Source organism: Dicentrarchus labrax, unplaced genomic scaffold, assembly GCF_905237075.1.
Source record: "Dicentrarchus labrax unplaced genomic scaffold, dlabrax2021, whole genome shotgun sequence".
NCBI lineage: Eukaryota > Metazoa > Chordata > Actinopteri > Moronidae > Dicentrarchus > Dicentrarchus labrax.
In genome coordinates, this window is record NW_026136709.1 from 7,962,584 (window position 1) to 7,984,291 (window position 21,708).

The window sequence follows — 21,708 nt, forward strand, 5'->3', positions numbered from 1 at the left end:
CCAGTGGAAGATGCTGTCATGCAGTCAGTCACTGGGAGTCTATGAATTATCCACAGCAGCTTTCAGCACAGCAGCTTTACAGCTGGTCCCATCAAATTGTTTTGGAGGAAATTCTAACTTCAAATCCACTGTAAGTGAAATTTAGTGAGGCATGGAAGCTTTTGTCACACACAGCATGAACAATGGAACTCGAAGTAAAGGCACAGTGTGATTTTTTACAGCAAACATTTCTACAGTAACACAATGGATATTTCTCTCCAGTAAGTTAAGGAATACTAAGCATTTACTCCTTTTTACCTCATTTTAACCTCCCTTTCATCTCAGTCCAAAAACTGTGAGTCAGCGTGGATTACAGTCTTTTAGCCCTGTAAAATCTGAACTCTGCACATAAATACTGTGACTTCCTTGGTCAAGCTACATGTGACACCTCTCTGTAACAGAAACAATTACATCAGCTACCAGAAATAATCCAGACTGCTTACCGCACAGATTTTCCCTGCGGCTGACAAGATGCAACTGGTGATTAATGATGGCTCTGTTCATTTAGGTGTGCCAGCGAGCCAGACAACTGGAATGCAGCCATGTCAATGTCAGCACTTACACCTGCATTTGACAAGTCAAAATGTCTACCACAGAAAGGTCTTATGCACAGTCATCTGCCAATAAAATCAAAGTAATTGTTTTTGCATCTGTACAGCCCAGCAAACAAACCTGCTGTGCACAGCTGCAGATGTTTTGACCAATGTGGCTTTATGAAGGTCACACTTGTGTGCAAAACACCACAAACTTGCATAATTCTTGGTGTTTCCTGTGTATTGTTTCTTTTGTTGTGTTCTCGCAGGACAGAAAAGCAATTGAAACAGCATTTAAACCATGAAGGCAATGTAAGGCTCTGCACTACAAGCCAGACTAATGAATGCGATCTAAGACGGTTCACAGCTCCTTATGGCTGACGGTTTAATTGCAGGTTAAACCAACTGACACCTACGAAACCTCCTACACCACACAAAATAGTTCTCTGGTAATCCACTTGACGATAACACGGGTCTGGAGGAACCTCCATTATATTAGAGGAGGGGGACACTGAAAAGCCAATATGTGATTTTTAACGAAAGACTAAAATCCACCCAATATATACCCATTACGATTGAGTCCTAATGGCAGCTATTAAAAGCTGCCTCCAAAGCATTGGTCAACCACTGATACTGCAACTTAGCCATGCAGTACAAAGATACACCCAAAGTATCCATTAGCACGTAGCAGACATATGATATCTGACCACACAGATCTGCTGCAGAGAGCGCAGCTGAAGGACAAAGGAAAGAGACAGAGAGGGAGAGATGATGAGGGGGGCTGGTCGGGAGATGCATCCGCCTTTAGTGGGCTACCACAGTTAAATTTATCACAGTCAACTGAGGAGGAAGACACCAATCAATATACCATCTCTGTCTGTCTCCTTCTTCCTTTCCATCTTTGCTTTTCCCTCCCCCAGTCGGTCACATTCCACCCCCACCCCAAAAAAAAGCCCATAATCAGCATCTTCATCTACCTAAAAATGCAAGAGAGCCAGTGGCGGAAAATGGTAATGGAGAAGAGCCCACCAGGGCAGAGTTGACATTGTCTTTGTATTTAGTTTAATTTTAACCTTTTCAAAAGAGTAATGGCTGAGACTTTCAAACATGCTCTTGCTCATACAAATGCTGTGGTGAACTTTATTTGGTTTATTTTTTCATACTTTATTATATTAAAGTATTGATTGTTTTGCCAACAAGAAACAAGAAGGACCATTACAATAAAAAGCTGGAGTTGGACTCACAAGGCACTGCATACTGAGTGTACAGGTAGGTTTTACAGTAACAAACCTACTTCAAAAAAAGTGTACGCTCAAGTGGTGGGAAGAGCATTCAAACCTTTGTGTGTCTGATTAATGAAACTGCCACACAGTATCTACAGTAGACATGAGGCGATTTCATTGCAGATGGATGAACAGAATGCAGCTGCAAAAACAAGAGCATGCCACATCAATCTCTTACTGTCAGTCCATTTACATATACGGTTAAACACATGCAGGTGTGGAATCTCCTGGCCCATTCAAAGGATGTTGTGGTCCAGCAAAATTTGCATATTCTACAGAATGAAGAGTATCAGATGATCTGAGGTTACTTATCATGTAGGAGTCAGCCCACATGAAGCCTACAGTGTTCATCAATCATCCAGATGTGTCTTCACGGCTTGTCTTCGAGGCTCTAAGTATGATTGTCCAGAACAATAGGGGAGTCTTTAAATGAAAAGTTAAAAAAGTTGGGAAACACTCATTTGCTTTATTGCTGGGAGATAGATGAGAACATAAATATATGATGCTAGAAGTGAAATCAGTATTTGCCCATTGTAATTAGTAATTAAACCAGTTACAATTAGTGGTGAAATGAGCATTTTACATCTGAAGGCAATACAATGGCGTAACTAATGAATTCCTGTGTTGCTCTTCTACTTACTTAAATAAGAAAAAAAATACATTAATAAACATAACATGTAATTATCTGAATTTATTTTATTAGTGACATTGTGAATTTATTAGGCAACACATTGTTTCACACAGTTTGAGATGAGAATGCGTCCACTGTCACTGTACTTCGCAGTTCCGTCGCCAGTGAGAACAGCCGACTGAATGAAAAGCGCTGTTCCTCAATTAATGTATGATGCATTATCTAATAAATCACTAATTTTTTCCACGTACCGAGCAACTGTCCATCATGTGACTGTGAGTATGGAAAGCTCCTGTCAGCACTTTGATTCTATTTTGAAAAGAGCTGATACAAGAGGACTGGAATAAGCAGTTTAATAGAAGTGAGTCTGTTAGTCACTCACTCTCAGTGCTGATGATGGCAAGCATGTATTTTCAATCATGTCACAACAAAGGATACATGATGTTCTACCCAATATGACATTGGTTATGTCAGCATAGCTATATACTCTATTCACTGTGTATAGACATTGTGTAGGGCACAGTAAAACTACATATGTTTACTGTGAAATCTATCAGTTTAATGTTCGTTCTCCTTCATCAAATAGCCACCAATTGCCCACTCTGATAAAAATCAGACATGAAAGGGCAACAGGAAATTGTAGCTCTCAATATCTACTCTGGTGCTCTCTCGCCCTTCCCCTCTCTGCCAGGTGTGTATCAGTGTGTGTGCATGCTCTGCACAGCCAAGTTTCTCTTCTCCCTACAGACCCCACAACCCTCCGTGTGTCTACAAGACAGATGTGCAAACCAGATGTTCCTGCACTGAGGGGAAAGGGCTACAGACAGACCTGCTGTATTTGTCAGTGTTCTTAGTGTTGGGATGTTGTACGGCTAACGGTTTGGATCACCAACAGATTCAGGAGCTGTCAGATCTATCAGTGTTATGACAAATTCAAATACACAACTACTCACACCGCCTTTTGAGTCTGGTCATGTTTTCTAAGACCTGAATCTCATCAGGGACTCTTACTTTACAGTTGGATTCTTTCACAGCTTTTAAGGTAGAGGAGTCAAGAAAAATGTTCAGGCTGCATGGTAAAGGTTGTCTCATGCGAGTTCTGCTCAAAACATGTCCGGTATAACAGCAGGCAGGAAAATACCTTAGATTACACAGCACAACTATTGTAGGCCAAGGAAAGAGATATTGTGTGTTTCCTCACAAGGAACTCTATCAAGACTACATACACACAAACTTTAAAATAAACAGGCACGATGATGTTTTATTCAGTAGGTTAGCCGTTCGGCAGCTATTTTTAAAACAAACAGGAAAAAAAATGCTGGCACTGCAGGTGAGTGGCAGCTTCACCCATTCCCCTCCTCTCCTCACTCCATTAGCCTCTGCAGAGCCAGCCAACCGAGGATTACGGGGGCCGGCTTGCTGTCTAATTTCAAAGATGTTAAATTCTCTCTGAGCAGTATGGGATTCACTCAAGAGAGTCATCAAAGTGTTGTGCTTGAGCAAACTGAAATCACTAAGAGGAATGAGGATAAATCGGACTTCATAAAAACTGATTCTGTGCTTGAAAGGAGTTTATCATCTTAACTCAGGCAGAAACTAAAAAAACAAATTGGACATTCAAGCTATGATGAGAACTATCACAGAAAAGAGTTTTTGGGTGTAATTCTTTCAGAACTGCTTAAACAACTGGAGAAGATGTCAGATATTAAAGCAAAAGTTCAACATTTGAGAAATACACTTTGCTTTCTTGCTGAGAGTTACAACAGAAGATCGATACCATTCTCATATCTAAAAGTTAAATATGAAGCTACAGCCAAAAGTCTGCTGGCTTAGCTTAGCTTATCTTAGTGCAAAATCCGCCGACCACTACATCTAAAATTCACTAATGAATACATTATATGTTATTTTGTTTAATCTGTACAAAAACCCCACAGTCTAAATGTAGTCTTGCACACACCGCAAATTGCTGTTTTCATTCTTAGCTAAGCTACCCGGCTTCCTGGTGTAGACATGAGTGGTATCGACCGTCTCATTCAGCTCTGAACTTAAAACTGAAGAAACATATTTCCCCAAATGTTTCATCAGATCAATGGACGTGATATGTGCAACCCATTTTCTTGAAAATCCATGCCAAACGTGGTGTAGCTAACCGTGGTTTGTTTTCATGGGCTTTTCCAATAGTAACTTCAGCCTATTAGACCTTCTCTGTTTTTCTAAGTGTTTATTTAAATTCATACAGGGGCTGAACTTTGTAGATTTTCCTCATCCTTGTGATTTTTCATTCATGTGCTTTTTATATTCAAAGCCCCTAACAGAAACATTTCAGTAGTAAGCATAAAGATTTGTATTTGCATATTAATTCATTGAGCCACTGTTGGTTCTTCTGTAGATTTTCAGTGAAAATATTTTCCCTAAGAGGGTGAAGAAAGAAACTTGCCAGCGGTCCAAATGTGTTTTAATTATACGTGACTTAATGACTAGATGACTTAATTTTCACAGCTAGTTATTATAGCTCAGCACAACACCAAGTAGGGATAAAAAGCTGCGGTTGACCATATCTAAAGTCTTCTCATTTTCTCTAAGATAAGAGCTGTAGTTCATTGTACGGTGAGTGGCTTTTTTCATACATATTAAATCATTTGAAGTTAATCTAAGAGACAGTATTACCATATCTTTTGCAAGTCAAAGCCTTCATTATGTGAACATTGCTCGGTATATTGGTCGATTAGTCATCTTACATTTTCAGTTTCAGGGAAAAAAACACTGAAATACTTGAGCATCAGCCTCCACTGGGAACACTGTAGATGAATTTGTTACGTTCTAATCAATGATCAGAGGAGTTGTAAAGTTCAGTCAGATGGTTTATTTTGGGAGGACAAGGTTGACGCATATTCAGCAAAAGTCTGCACCTCAAGTGTCACACGCTTTCATTTCACAAGCTGTTGCCTTTCGTAAACTTTTCTCTGGTAGTGTTGCTGCCGATTGTGTGCGTTTGCCATGAAATGGGAAGTTAGAGAGACAGAGGTATTTTTCCATTCATCATAAAATACCTAAGGCTTAATTCAGTGACTTTTTAGTTCTTCTTTTCATACTGTGGGATGTGATCTCTCGTTACAGTCACGTAAAAAAAGCTAATAAAACGGCACCAAAACAGAAACCACTGTTCTTTTTTATTAGTCAGATGATAGAAATCAGTCTGTGTCTGTGTTTCGCTTCTGATATGATGGATATGATACTATTAACGAGCTTAATTGTAGAGCTGAATAAATGCATACTGTGTACAGGAGTTTTTTTTTTTTGTCTGTCATTATTATAATATAATTGTTGGTGTCACTGGAGGATTTCGCTTCCCACGATGCTCTAAATACCACTTATTCACATTCATCATGATTAAATGGAAGACAATGACAACTCACCAATCAATATTTCATCCTATGTTTCTCCCACTGACACATACACACATTTTATCTCGGACACATGACCCCATCTCGTCTCATAAACGCCTGACGTCATGTGCACCGGGGTCCAGCAGCACCCTCTCTCTGCTCAAGGCTGCCATTTCTAATTAAACCTCCTGGGTACTTCGCGAGGGTGTCAAACTGCCGCAGACAGCTTCACTACAAGCAGACACTGAGAGTATCAAAGTAATGAACCCGAGGCCAGACTTTTAACCCCTCGTAAAAGCCTGAGCGCTGAGGCATTTTCACTCTAATGAGAGGAAGTGCTTAAGCTGCTGGGTCATGTTGCTGACTTCAGCTTTTACGCAAGGTTTTAGGAGTGTGAGGAAAGCTGCAATCTGGCCTAACAATGTTTCTTAGCACCGGTAATGCCAGTAAGAACATCTACTAATTGATCTACTAATTGACACTGAAATTGCTGATTTTTGCAGGTTTAACTATACAAAGATTATCCAAAATTTGGCTGAAATATCAAAGGCCAGGCTTGTGTACATCTTTGTAAAAAAAGGAGCACAGACTCTGCATGCATCTCCCAAGAACTTCATTATAATTTAAAATCCAAGTCCAAGATAAAGGAGCTTTTTCACTTATAAATAATTTTGACTAAGCTCCATAACGTCCACACAAAGACAAGAGTGGGCGTAGGAACACATTTGACTAATTCACTTCAGTCTTTGGGGACAGCTGGCAAACACAGTGAGGGTTGCTGCAGCAGGCTGTTGTTGCCTCCATCTCATTCTGCACCGCTGAGCAATGCCGCCTTACCTTTCCAAAGTCCCTGACGTCAAAAAGGTCAAAGGCCTCGAACAGCTCGCTTTTCTTCATGCCGAACATCTCGTTGCACGCTGCCAGGAAAGTCCTGATATTCTTCAGGCACAGGAACTGCGTTGGGAAGACAGAAAGGGTTCATCTGTTAGCGAGTCGCCTAGAAATGTACAGGAAGTATGACGTGCACAGATAATATGATGTGTTATTATCTTTCATTTTCAAAGAGCTAGCGTGTGGATTTTTGTATGTCACTAAATTGGTTCTGCTTTTCTTTTTCAGCCTGCTAGCTCTCACTCTGGTTGTCTAATCAGGGCGTACAGCTGAGGACCTGCTAGACACACTGAAGGACCACAGCTCTAAAAGATAGATGAATCACTGTTTATAGGCACCATGAGAGCATCTTGTTTCATTAATATGATGTATTTCCTGTTGAAATGGGACAGTGGAGTGGGGCATAATTAGAAAGAGATAATTCAACAGCGCAGGGAGAGAAAGGCAGAGATCTTATTTATTCCTGCTGGTACAGTATAATATAATTGCTAAGATACTGTAGAACAAAAAAATTGCTTTTATATATAAACCCTTCCTTAAGATTGAATCTCTCCTTATATTTGCTGTTTGACTGTGCAGTGATATTACAATATACCCCCACCGTGTTCTTTTAACCAAAAATCAGCAACTACCAATACTCTTTTTTTGTTATTTTGTCTACATTTTTGGTTCCAAGAGAGTTCAGCCCATCAATCTGTGATGTCTTTGGATTTTCTGTTCATAAAGTGTGAGGTTCTGTAAGCATAACAGTTATTTTTGTTTGTTCAGCCATGCTGGATATCACTGCTCATTCCTGCTGCCCAGCTCTAAGCATGTTCTCATAATTGTCATTATGAGCATGTTCACTGTGTACAGCCTCACATAACATGGCTGTACCCTAAATCACCTTGAATATATCTTTTGTACTTCCATACTACAATTTCTTGTAATTTGTAATATTCCATACAAACAAGAAACAGAAATATTAGCTCTCATGCATCAGAGTATTTTTTCCCATGAAAAACAAAGCCATTAAATTAGAATGGCAAATGTGAAAGCTGTCATAATAAATAAAGAGAATTATGTTGTCTGTTGGGATGAATCATGTGTCTAAATTCAATCGTACGTTATGACAGTTCAATATGAGTCATGGACTAATTTCCATAGAGGTTAACAAGGTTGTTGCCAAGAGTTAAGTAACACAGTGCAAGTACTCTGCGGTAGAGGAAAACAAAAGGTCAGGAAACTCTTCCTCTGCTAATTTTTATACAGTGCAAGCTTAATTACAGCTGAGCGTGGACCTTGGCCCAGGAAAATGTAATCAAACAATCAATAAGTAACTCCTCTAATAAACAAGGTCATTTACTGAGGATGCAAGCGTTTTCTGCCTCGTTAGCAACCTAAATCTTTCACTAATGATGTTAATGGAGCTTCATCCAGAATGATTTATTCAAATTATGCAGCGGTTTGCCCTGAATGCTGCCCAAGAACACACATGAAACTGAGTACTGGGGGGGGGGCAAATCATTAGTATTAAGGCTCTGTCTTCATGAAGAGTGCAGAGTGACTGGCAGTAACTGAAGTGGAAAGTGTCAACATACTGTAGTTAGCCAATGTGCAGTAGCCGTGGCTTACGCCCATTGATCTTCCCCTAGTTTATAAAATATGTTTTTTTGCCACCTCATTGTCCACCACGGTGCTGGGATTATGTTCAACAGATGACCTTATCTGTAAATATGCTACTTCTGAACTGTACATTGTGGAGCAATGTTGGATTAGAAGCTATTTTTACGGCTATTGTTTTGCCCTAACTTGCAAATATTTTCAATAGTTTACCTATTACAAGCAGATCATTACACATGGTTATGTGGCTTCATGCAAAGTGATGCTTGCATGATGGAACTGGTACGGTGTAACATCAGTGTCAATACTGACATGCAGGGTACAAAGACAACAAAATATCACAGCCAACACAAAGTCAGACAGAACAATTGTGTGTTTGTGCAATCGAGCAGTGAGGCTGCACCAGTACAAGGGACCAGCATTTAAAATGAACAAAGACAACTAAAAACACTGGACTGCAATACAGAGAAGGACAAAATTACTCAAACAGTGAAAAGAAAGGAAAAAGGACTGAAGCATCAAATGGTGGTTACATTTGCAGGCAGACATGGAAGTTACCCTAATTTGTGTCAGCTTTGAAAAATGTCACAATAACATTTGAATCGTACGAAAACATCAGTCTTATTTTTAGCACCACAGGAGAAATGCAGTTAAAATTCCTTCTGTTTTTGTCATTTTGTCCCTTCTCTACAACTAAAAATAACATTTAATAAAATTACTTCATCGTAGATAAGTCTCCATATACCATTGCCTCTTCATCATCCTCATAATCTTCTTCTTCTTTTTTTTCTTGGGTAATAGGTTTACAGGAAGTGTATTTCATTAGCTTCTACCGGTTTCTTCAAATAAGCACAACCCTGTGCCATGTTGTCCGCCTGTGTATGTCTGTGATCATGTTTGACAATGTTTGAGAAAATAATTCTGTCGGTGTAATCTTGATAAACAAAAAGACTTATTCTTATTCTGTTCTTCATAACACACCTCCGCCCTAGTGTTACAAAGCGATATCAGCTTTGTCTTTAAGGCGCATGTCCATGCATCAAATATGAAATGCCTCTCCACTCCAATTGAATTAGGCTTTACAGATGGCTTGGCGAGAGAGAGAAAAGCCCCCAGCCAGAGAGCTCCAGATAAGAGGCAGCGCAAGGCAGCGAGCGAGCAGCGAGTGAATAATATTGAATGTTTACACTTGTACACATCACTTTCTTTTATCAGACAAGCACATCTTGTCTGCCTGGAGTCTCTGGAGAGTCCCAAAGGACCTCGGTATATTATCTGAGGGAAGCAGATCCACAGAGCGCATATGAAAGACAGTGTCTCTGCTGAAATGAGCTGTAGAGTAGAGGGGGAATTGTATTAACAGGAGTGTAGCAGCATGAGGCAACTAGTAACTGTTCCACTGGCAGCTTTTCTTCTGCATTAGTGTCTCTCTGGGGCTCAGGAAGTGAATGGCCTAGTGTGTGTGTGTGTGTGTGCGTGTGTGTGTGTGTGTTTGTGTATGCACATCTGTATCTGTATGCAAGTGCTGTTGCCTGTGTATAAGCCAATGCCATTATAAACATAGTAAACTAAATATAGTAATTCATTTAATTCATGTTCATGGGTTATGAGTATTACATATTAAATGATTATTTGGCCCGGAGCTACACATTCTCTTTCTTGTCAAGAATTAGATAAGAAGATTGATACCACCCTCATGGCTGTACAGTAATATGAAGCTATCACCAGCTGCCAGTTAGCTTAGCTTAGCTCAACAACTTTAAAGGTGCTGTTAGGTGGATTTTGTTGCATTTAGAGACAGGGTCAGGCTAACAGCAGAGTGGTATCGAGCTTCCCATCTACATCCAACTCTCGACATGAAAATGAATAACTAACTAATATTTACCCACCTTAACCAGTTCTCTACAGTTGAAATAAAACCTGCTGAGTACAAAAGACAAAACAAAGAGAATACAAGTAAAGAATTCTACCCATTTAAGAAGACCATGTGATGCAGCTGAAAGGTCTGGGAAAAGCCAGTAAGTGGACCTTTACCTCACACTTTTTGCTCAAAAACGTTGAAACACCTAGTAACATTAGAGCTACCACTGACCAATAGATAGCACTGATACAGGCTACAAAGGTATTGGCATATAGGTCGGTGGGTACTAAATTAAATAAAACTTAAATTGCTGTGCAGAAACAGCAAAGATATGTTTTAAGTACATATTTTGGTCACAATTCTGTGTAAAAATAGATTGTAGAGGTCCTAATCAAACATGCATTTTTATGTCATGTGTTTATGAAAAAATAACATTACATTGTTGTCAATATGATAATAACAATATTACTATCAGCCTCCAAAAAAACATATTGGTTGGGTTCTAATTATAACCCTGGTATTCATTAATGTACCGGGTGAAACAGAAAAAAATAAAATAAAATCCAAAGCAAATATAACCCTCAGTGTTAGTATACCTATTTCTGCATATCAATGAAACCTGCTAATAACCTCATTGTGTAGAATAAAGCATTAAGGACAGATTATGCTGCAACATCTCAGCATGAAGCTCCAAACACACACTGACTTAGTTAGGATGGAAATGCAGTGTATGGAGGGCTTAAACTCCCACCAGTGCATTTCATCTCTTAGACCATCCATCTGGAATATAAGTGAAAAAAAATATTCCTGTAAGTCAAGCCATCTCGCCGCTGTGCTTTTGATATGAGCCAGGCCGTGCTCTGTATCCACAATAAGTATCCAGTTTCTGCTTATGTATTCCTTGGTACAAGTCAAAGCTCCATAGCAACAAGCTGGAGCCTTTTATGGCCCCTGTGCGTATTGTGGAGCTTAATGAAATCCTGTTCTTGTTCTCTCATATATCCACGCAATGAAAGACAGCCAGAGTTTGGCCATGTTACTGTTTAAACCTCGCTGAGCATCAATTAATGGCAATCAAACAGATGAGTCTCTTGCAGAGGGAATCAAGCCCTGTGCAAAGAATCTAATTTAGTAGTTAAAAGCTCTTTCTCCGTCTGATTGATATGTTTACTGATAACAGTGCGGGAAAGTAAAGAGGGAAGCATGCTTAAGAAGGGAAAAAATGCTAATAAGACATAGGTTCTTCAGTTTCAAACCCCTGCTGGATTACCTCGCTGAGGTTTTGTGTCCGGAGTGAATGACATAATGTGCACAGCCCTGATCTGTGGAGCTCTGTTGTCAAGACTCTCCAAGTCATAACCGGTGGGTGACAGGTCACATCCATGTCATGTTGGAGCTTTTGTCAGCTGTGTAACCAGGAAATGAGAGGTGGAACGTAGGCGACTGTTCTCCCTCAGTCTGAGGTTGGGGTCATAACAGCAGACAGCCCATGGCCAGACACCCATTAGCTTACTTATCTCAATGGAATACTGTCAACATAATGCAGTGGCCAGCAGCTATTCATTCCATAGATATAGTGTGGTAACTGATTTCATAGTTCCTCTCTGGTTTAAGGTGTGCTAAACTGTGAAATGAGCTGCTTGTTAGGTTGCAATGACAACCCACAGACTCTTGGTTTACAACGGCACGTAACTGAAAAACACCAACGTGGCATACAGATGGTTGTTTCACTCACTTTTTCCAGTCGCCTTCGTGACTCCGAATATCCCCTCCTAGTTGGTGACAACCTCTTTATCACCTCTTTACCGTATCACATTTCCGGTAAGGGACTATTCTGTTTTTTCAGGAGTTTGGCTCACTGGTCACCTCCCTCTTTAAGTGAGGGGACGATTAGCGTGAAAGTCATCTATGTTTCCAGGAGATAGCTCTCTGGCGCGCCTGCTAATCCTAACATCCAGTGTGTTAAGCATTATTCCTGAAGTGAGACAGAAAAGGAGAACTTGTAGCTTTTTGAAGGCTAAATGTTTAGGCTGCACTGATACAAGTGTTTATAGTAAAGCTCACACTATGTGCAGGCATGAGACAGTATGAATATTTCATGTCACAACTAAAGCATACTGGAACCCTTACATTTTTTTAAGACACAAATATGTTTATATTTCATCCATCACTAAGTGTATTATCACACATTATTATCACCTTTATAATATTAGTTTTCTTGTAAACATGTGTACATTGTATGTATTGTATGTGTACATTCAATGTCACTCAAAAATCTGCAAAAATCTTTCCAGAGACATTTTTTCCAAACTATTTTAAACTGCACATTCTCCATTGCATTGGCGTAAAACAACTTGCCGTGTTATCGCCATCTATAGATCAGTTGAATAGTGTGACACCACTGGCAGGAATGTGTAACTCATTACCCCTGCACATGCATCCTCATGCGTGTATGAACGTGTATGTAATTTAACAAAATAGGGACCAACTCACAGAAAAACAGCTTTTGGCAGAAGATTTCTCTTCCTACAGAATACAAGCATAACTTGCTTTGTTTCAGTGTGTGTTTCAATCCAAAAAGGGATGGTCAGACAATTCTTTGGCTGTGACCATTTGCCAGCACAAAACTCCCCATAAAACCCTTTAGATTTTGAATTAATTCAATAAACGAGATACAGCCTGTTAATTGATAAGCTTTAGAGGGGCTGGTTGGTTGATTTTGTTACTGTTGGCAGATTCAGGTTAGCTTTTTCTCCTGTTTCCAGGCTTTGTGCTAAGCTAAGCTAACCGGGAGCTGTCTGTAGCCTTATATTAATGTAACAGACTGAGGCCATGTCCAATGGTTCTTCCAAGTTCTTTTAATACTTTTCTGTTACAAAAACTACATATATAGATACTCCTGGCCACATATCTATATTCTCTCTTCTCCACAAGTTCATCATGTTGCCCGAATACAATTTTTAAAAGATGTCTGCATACATTGAAACACCACAGCAATATGTTAACCACTAGACCTCTTCCTCATCCTTTGCTTTGGCAAACAAGAAACACTGCTTGCTCTCAGACTAAAGGTGAAACCTCCTTTTTGTCACCTCCTGCTACTTCTCCATATTGATGCTATGTTCAAATATAGCCTTTCTTACGATGCAGGTGTTGTCTTTGACATATTTTAATAATTACTGTGTTTCTGCCCAGTGGTGTCAGTCAGTTTACTCCTTTTGTTAAAAAACAACATAAATAAAGGATAATAGCACCCAAACTGCGTGATCAGCCATGGTGACATCCAAAATTCACAATCACAGGAAGAATTGAAGATGACAGAAAACTGACATTTCTGCCACACAGCCAGCAGGTTTTGTGAAAGCTTTGATTCCCATGTTCACACTAGAGGAACATCATTTTGACTCTGAAGATGATCAACAAAGGTATATAGTTCCCCATGCTTATCGCATTCATCCATGTAATGACAATAGGGCAATAAGGGAAAACCCAGCTCCCTCCAACCCCCCACCCTTCCACCTCTGTACCTCCCCCACAACACCAAGAAGTGTCTCAGAAGCCATTTTCCATTAAATCCTGGTTTTAACCCCAATGACCCTCACATATACACAAAGCTTACTCCATCCCCCCACTAGACAAGGGAATTGAATTAGTGTTAAAGCATGAGATATGAACCTTCTTGACTACAGCATCGCAGGTCAAGTAGTTTTAGCTCAACTGTGTGTGACTGGCTCTAAAAAAAGGTTTATAAAGAGTAAGCGTAGTGGAGATTGGAGGGTTTAATGTCACACAAACTGTGCAACACACTAAATAAAATGTACACACTAAATGCACGAACACTGAAGCGTGAATGGTGAGCAGACAGAATAGCTCCTTCTCCTCCTCCTCCTCCTTCTCCTCCTCCTCCTCCTCTTCCTAACCCCCCTGATTTTCCACCTCTTGGAAGATTGTGTTAAAAAAGTGTGAATAATGCTCTGCTGTGCTGTTTGACAGGGCCTGGTCCACTGCTGTCTGACCCATGTGTGTCTGTGCCCACTCAGGTGTGGAGTTTGACCGATATGGGTTTGTGAAGGTTGATACAGTACCAGTGCTGATATTTTTTGGATTTAAGCTGCAAACATTTGAACTGATAAACGGCAAGTTTGTCCATTTTCTTGCCAGAAATTATTCATATTTCCAATGATTTTCACTCCTGGCAAGTTTAAGCTTCCAAGGAAACTGGGTATCATAAAAACTATATAATTTATTCATTCATTACATTACTGCACTCCCGTCTTCTGTACAGTTTTCTTCTCTTTTCTTCTCTTTATTTATTTATATTTTTAAAAAGTACTTTATTCTTGTGTGATTTTTGTGTGACTTGTATATTTTTGTGTGATTTACATATTTTTGTGTGATTGTATATTTTAAGCACCATTGCACCAAGATAAATTCCTTGTATGTGTAAAAACCGACCTGGCAATAAATCTGATTCTGATTCTGATTCTAATGTATTCCTAACAACAACAATATACAGACTCATACATGCCCTCTTCGTTTTCCTTATCCTCTGTGTGTGCCGTGTCATACATGGATGAATGGGGTTGATATTATTCCTACTCTATTGCACTTTTTCCCTCTCTGTCTCCATGACACAAATAAGGACATTCCCATTTCCAATAGACAACAGTCATCCATCACTTCCTCCCTGAGTCGCTCAGAGCAGGACGCCGTATACATAACTGTCCCTGCTAAAGAAGACATGGGTCAATAATCTGCAGCAGGCATTATCCATAACCATACTGGGTTCTAGCCTCCACAAAATGCATATATGTTATGTACGCAAAAGATACGAGGTTTTGGTCAGTCTTAAATCTCCTCTCCAGTTCGTTTGGCTCCAGGTTTCCACTACAGTGAACCTGGCAGTAAAAGGTTGCAGACTCACTGCTGCTGGCTATGATCATGGATGTAAGTTGGCATCATCTTGATCTATAATTCCTGATTGCTCACTGTCTTCCAGATAGCTTCTTGACATTTCCACCAAGCTAAAAAAGGGCAAAACTGCTATCATCATTTGTTAAAGTTTTCCTAATCATACTGCATGCTGAGAGGTCTGCTCTGATGTGAGTAAGCCCCTGACTACACTTAAAATGTCACTTATGATGATGATTGTTTGCCAGTAAAGACAATAGACAGTATTGATTTTCTCAAAAGGCTTTCAGAGCACTCAACAGTGATTAACTGAACCATCCACGCCAGAATTGAGTAACATAATAAACATTGATTGCAGGTACATTTTCCACCACTGAATATCTCCTAATAAAATCAGCATATACATTATCCATACTTTAATGTGCACTAGAGCATAGCCTTTACCGGTTGGCCGTGGTGCAGGCTTGTTACCTTGGTGACGGATTGAAAGGTCAGTTCGTTCTGTGCACGTGCACAAGTAAGGTGCAACAGAATCCTGCCTTTGCAAATATCCGCGTCCATGTCACTGTACATAAAGCAACACGTGAATACGGCATTACGCTGCACTGGAATTGCAAATGGGAGGCTGTGGCATGCATGGCTGCAGTAATGTGGTGTGTACACACTGACAGGTGCAATCTTTTCTTCAAAATGAATCACAGAGGGCAGCCAAGCCACAGTAACTCAGGGGTAGTCATCAAGGGATTCACAAGCCGTGTCCGAATGCTCGCAAACCGCATACTAATAGCCTGCATATTTACTCGGATAAAGATATGAGCACGCGTACAATATAAATGAAATTGTTAAGTATAAAGAATGGTCACTGAAATCTGACCCATGATTCTTAACATGCCTCATTGTTCCCATAGAAACAACCCAAAAGGGGACATTTTCTACCCAAGATGACAGACGACAAAGGAAGCGGAACAGCTGCAAATTTACTCCCAGATTCTAATTTTTTATAACTTTATGATATGATGAATTATTTCTGAGATGCAAAATAGACACACCTGAAAGAATCTCAGTGTTGCAGAAAGTGCTCCAGACTGCACTCGCACCACATCACTTCAGTTGTCTGTGACCTTACACTAGTTTATTACCAAGTACCTTACCTTTCAGTTACTTTGACAATCCCACAAGAGGCTTTATCCCTTTGTAAATACACTTTAAAACCTAATCTGAACCTTAACTCTACCCGTAAAACATCAAAATGTTATGTTTTTACACAGAATCACAATCTGTTATGTAGTTTTAACTCCTGATTCCTAAGCCCGTATGACTGGCACAGGTTTTATTCTGCATGAACCTAAAGGAAAATGAAGACGTTCTCTCTCTTTGTCATTCTCATTCTCCCACGCTATCTCTCTCTAACTTTTTGTCTTTGCGAGTGACGAGCGAGCCTCGGAGCCTTTGAAGCCTGCTGTTTGGAGTGTTCACTATGTGAGACCAGCTTTTCCCTTCATTGTTTGACATCACAGAATTTTGGTCACAGCTTGATAAAATATACATATATGCGCCATGTATAATGTATAATAGTATTACTATGTGCTGTATGTGTAAGTGTAATACGGCTGCCAAGGTCTCTTAGAGTCAAATTCAGGTCAGTCTGCCAACTGAAACAACACACCTGCTGCATACCTGCTGCACACACCTGGTTCTCTGTATATAAGCTATGCCTGATCGCTAGCTATATGTAGCCTAACATTACTGTACTCTGCGTCATATTAAAATAAACAGATTGTTCATTCATGAATGTGTTAATTAAGTCTTCACAGCTTCTCTGTGTCAGTGTTAAATCTGTGAGAAGCGTTCTCTGTCTCTGTCTTTCTTTTCTGTGTACTGATGTACTTTATTTCTCTCTGAAACACTCGTTAAAATTAGACTCTTACTCATAATGCGTCCTTCTCTCACTTTCACTTTCTTAAAGTGAACAACGGGCCTTGAAGTCTCTGAGAGTGGGTCTATAAAGAGCAATGGGTTTTTTTTTTTTGCTGTGTGAAGGCGGCTTTTCTCCTCAGTGTGTCTGACATCTCAGTGCTTTGGTGTGAGCTTGATCGAGGGCATGTTTAGTTTCACTTCCTTCCTCTATTCCATTTCCTGATTTCCTGTGCATGTTGAGGCCCACGGCTGGTCTGTGTGAAAGGCTTTCAGGCACTGGTGGGTTTGCAACAATTTTTCACACTCTGAATCCGCGGTTTATAATCCCGTGTCATGGCAAACAAGGCAACAGTAGGATTAACAAGTGTGAGGTGTCAGGGCATTTTGCAATATTTCAATTTCAATCAAATTATATGATGAGATACCCCAACACAACCTTACTTTTACTTTTACTTTTACGTATTGAAGCAGCTGTTGTATCAGCAGCTGGCTCATGCTAGTTTGGTTTTAGCACACAAAAAAAACACACACATACAAGGAGGTTAATGTCCTCGCTACTAACTATAAGCGGCGTATCTTTGTAGTCTTCTCATTAAAAACTGCCAAATATTTCAAGAAACTGAGTGATGGAAAGACTGCATGTTGCCTGTTTGACCACATGGCCGGTTCGTTGCACCATGACAAGCGATCATAGTTCCTCTTAACGCTAAACCGCGGATTTTCACTGAGTGAGACAAAAAACAACTAGTGATTATGTGGTGTTTCCTCTGGTAGGAAAACAAAATGCAGCAGTTGCTGTGGTAGCACTTTGTCTAGACTATGTTATTGGTTCATTACAGACCCGTAAAACAATGATCAAAGAGGTCAAAATGTTGCTTTACACTGACCTCCAGTCCTTAACTGTAACTTTGAGCTCTTCATTTTACAGTTATTGCAAATCTTGTAAATTGCACAATTTTTTGCAGTCCACATACACAACCCATGCATCACTCTTCATTTCTCACTGTAAGAGAGGCTACAGATCAGATCAACTCATTAAATCAGTAAACAGACGGATCCCATTGATTCCACTTCTTTTTCCTGTTTTCAAGTAGTTTGCTGGCTCTTTATTGCCCTTCCATGAGCACAGACTCACTATGTATAGCCCCATACACATATCCACAAACGCAATTAATGTTGCAGAACGAGAAGCGAACATCACACATGTGAGCCCTCCGGAGCTGCTCATTCATTGTGCCTTAACAACGCAGCTAACGCCACCACAGTGGGCTAGCCCTTCAGGGCCCTTTATGTCCTCAGAGATGCGTCTATGGGGGCCAGACAGGCTCTTTGTAGCGTTGTCCCTTCACTGCCTTTGTCTTTCCATCGCATGGGATCCCATGGGTGAGGCCACAGTAGCGTCCCATGTGTTATTACTAGCCAATGATATAGTAGCTGCCACGGCCCTCATGAATTATGCAAGTCGAAAGGGAAGCAACTCCACCCTCAGTTATGTAAATTTAACTTTGAGGAGACAGAGGGAGGGAGGAAAGTTGCTGGGGGGGTGTGACACCCTTTTTTAGTTAAACGTGATCTGCTCATAGAGGGAGTTGGTATCCAGCATCACGAGGTGAGAATGTGTGTGAAAGGGGAAGCCACGAGTCATGATCTACTGATATACATATGCCCACAACAAATATTAGACATATTCATTCACAAAATGTATAAATGTACATTTAGCCACTGTTAATCACAACAGTAACCTATAACCTATAAGCATGTTATGAGAGTGTTTGAAGCTGGTAGGTTTTTCCCAGTAAAAATCCTACAGTGAACGGGAAGTGATGTGGGGTTTTCTGTGTTTTTAGTAATATACAAATGACGGACTATGGTATTTTATTTTAATGAGCAGTTATAACCAGCCTAGTTGGTCAGGCAAAGAAACAAACACCACATAAAAAAATTAACTTTCAAAGACAATCATTTGGTAACAAGGCTTTCGCAGCAGACATAGTGTACAGTGTTTGCTCACATTTGTGTGGACATGAGCTTTAGAGATGTATGGTGCCTAAGCCTACTACTAATGCTAATTCACCTCTGATTGTAGTTTCATCCCTGCCTCGATGTGAGTAAGCCACCCACCCATGCATAAAACAAACTCTGCCTATAAATAACCCTGCCTGGGCCAGACCAGGCCAGGCCAGGCACTGAGCATAAGTATGGTTCACAACCCCTCCACACATGGCAAATCTGTTGTATGTTATTATGTCATGACTGACAGCAAACACTGACTTATTGATGTCTCTCTATCAATAATTGTATTGGTACTAGCATGACTTCTAACAGTAAATGGACCAATAAGATTCTCCTCTTACACTCCCAATCTAGTTTTCTCTCAAATCTCAGAGTAAACAGATCCATAGACAGATTTCTGTTCCCACTGATGACATTAAAATCCTCTACTTTTTTTAAATTGTCCACTTCACCTGTGCGCTCACATTGAACAGCGGATACCCAATTGGATTGGGAAAGAACTGTAACTGCATATCATATTGACCGCCCCACTGTGACATTGAGTTTGGAGTGCTATTTTCCAGGAAACAAGCCTAATCCCCCTCTCCATCAGTTACACAATACATCCGTAGTACTGATATTCAAATCTTAATCACCTGTTTTGCATCAGATGAGAGCATTAGGGCATCCATCATAGAGTAATATACTGTAGTGTGTGTTTGGGTGTGTTATTGGTACAGTCTAATTTTTTCTGCAGCAGGTCTGCAGGCTCAGTAGGTGAGTGTCTACCTCACTGTGTGTTGTCACTGAGCCAAACACACAGATTCACTGTTATGAAGGCGAATATTAATCTGGTCGTGGCTCCGGCTGTCCTGTTATTGAAGCAGATGGTATCTGACAAACAGGAGCTATCTATCTAACTATCTATGTATGTATATGACATTTCTTGCAATATAAAGACTGAGTTGTTTGTGATACATTATTAGTTAAATGTGTTAATTATTTAAGATATATTGCTACATAACACGAAAAGCAAACTAACAAATCAAAACAACCAATCAGGATATTTTGATTGCCTTTGTTCCTTCATATAGGGAAGCCGAACCAATAGCTTATTTGTTTAGAGTCTCAATTTAAAAAAAAGTTATTATAATACGTAAATGTTAGTACATGTTGTTAATACTATGAGATAAATCCACTTCTCTATTAGGGATAGCCCACAACAAAGCCTCATCACCACTTAACCTTTATCCTCAGTGTACCTACATCACCTATAGAGGGCAGATTGAAGAGCTCTGTGTTCATAATGGTTGAGTGTTGACCAACACTGTCTGTAAGTAACAGTCACTGTAAGTAACTTGAAGTACAAAGTAAAAGAATCAAAGAAAGTATTTTTTCCTTCATTTTCGCCCACAGTATGGCTTTTATGTAGCCCTAAGTTGCCCCAAATCGATGGCTTCCAAATTCCGTCAAATGTTTTGTCAATTTAGTGTTTCCTTGCTCACTGTCAAATAAACTCATGATACATAGCAAACATTAAGAACTCTCTGCAGTGGCAAGGATCACCCCTTTTCTTCGGCATACACCCCACACACAAGCATGAACTACAGTGAATACAATTCAAACTAATATCATTTGTTGACTTCCTTTCCGCCACCACAATAAACTGCGGGAGCGGTAGCGAGCGGTGTCCCCAAGATTTTAAAAAGTTTACGTTTTCCTGAAACCAAGTGCTAATTTCTGGATTGTATCGAGCCGAATAAGATAAATGTCTATTTCCTTTTACAATAAACTTCAGTCGTGTACTTAAAGTTATGCTCTTTTTTCGGAGGGTCAAGGGACCTTTAAACTAGCATAATTCTTACAGAGTCTGGTTGCGCTCTCTGTCTAACGGGGCTTAAGTTATAGCTTGGCGACGGAGCGAGGAGCAGTCATTGGAGAACGTCTACAGTCGATTCTTACCTGAGACATCTGCGGTCGGAGGTTGATTTCCTTTAGGTTGATGGACTGGGGTCTCAGGTTGTTGAGCAGATGGCACAGGAGGACTCCATCCCGGAGCGTTTGGGCCAGGTCAAATACCTGTGCAGACTCCCATGTAACCCGGTGGTTAGCTGGAAGCACCTTGCAGTTAATTAACCACAGCGCGCATTGCCTCCAGTACTCCATCATTATTCTGACTTCAGCCGGACGAGCTTTAAGAGAATTTGTTTTGTTTGTTTTTTTAAGCAAGTGGGAACAGCTGACGGCTCGGTTAGTGCGTCTTTATATCGGATCCATGCTATATCCGCAAAGAGTAAAAGCCGATGAAAACGGAACTGGAGCAGAGCGGAGGGCTGGTGAAGATGCAGGGGAGCCGCTCCAAAGATGACAGTCCGGTGTACTGAGGGTGTGGATGGAGCGCACCCTGCACTCTCTCTCTCTCTCTCTCTCTCTCTCTCTCTCTCTCTCTCTCTCTCTCTGTCAGTCACACACGCTCTCTCTCTCTCTCTCTCCCCATCTCTCTCTATGTCTCTCTTCCCTCCCCCTCACCCAGTTCTTCACCTCTTCCGCTTGCCACCCATAGGCTCGTTGTGCACAGTAAAAGATAGAAAAAGACAGGCTGCAGCCACATCGGATAATAATTAAAGAACACAACATTGGCTGTAGTGGAAGGAGCATGCTT

The 21,708-nt window shown here is 40.4% G+C and overlaps 1 protein-coding gene across 3 annotated transcripts in view; it reads right to left on the minus strand.

Moving 5' to 3' along the window:
* The window catches only part of LOC127369607 (guanine nucleotide exchange factor VAV3), a 94,793-nt gene extending 73,287 nt beyond the window's left edge, over positions 1 to 21,506 (minus strand). The window contains exons 1-2 of one of the 3 annotated variants that reach the window (XM_051411134.1): positions 21,009 to 21,506; positions 6,710 to 6,826 (exon numbers count right to left, since the gene is read on the minus strand). In XM_051411134.1, the coding sequence (XP_051267094.1) occupies positions 6,710 to 6,826; positions 21,009 to 21,215 (324 nt within the window). In that variant the 5' untranslated portion in view covers positions 21,216 to 21,506. The remainder of the gene's footprint in view (positions 1 to 6,709; positions 6,827 to 21,008) is intronic. The other 2 variants (XM_051411136.1, XM_051411135.1) reach the window with 2 other exon arrangements.
* Positions 21,507 to 21,708: the final 202 nt, after the last annotated feature.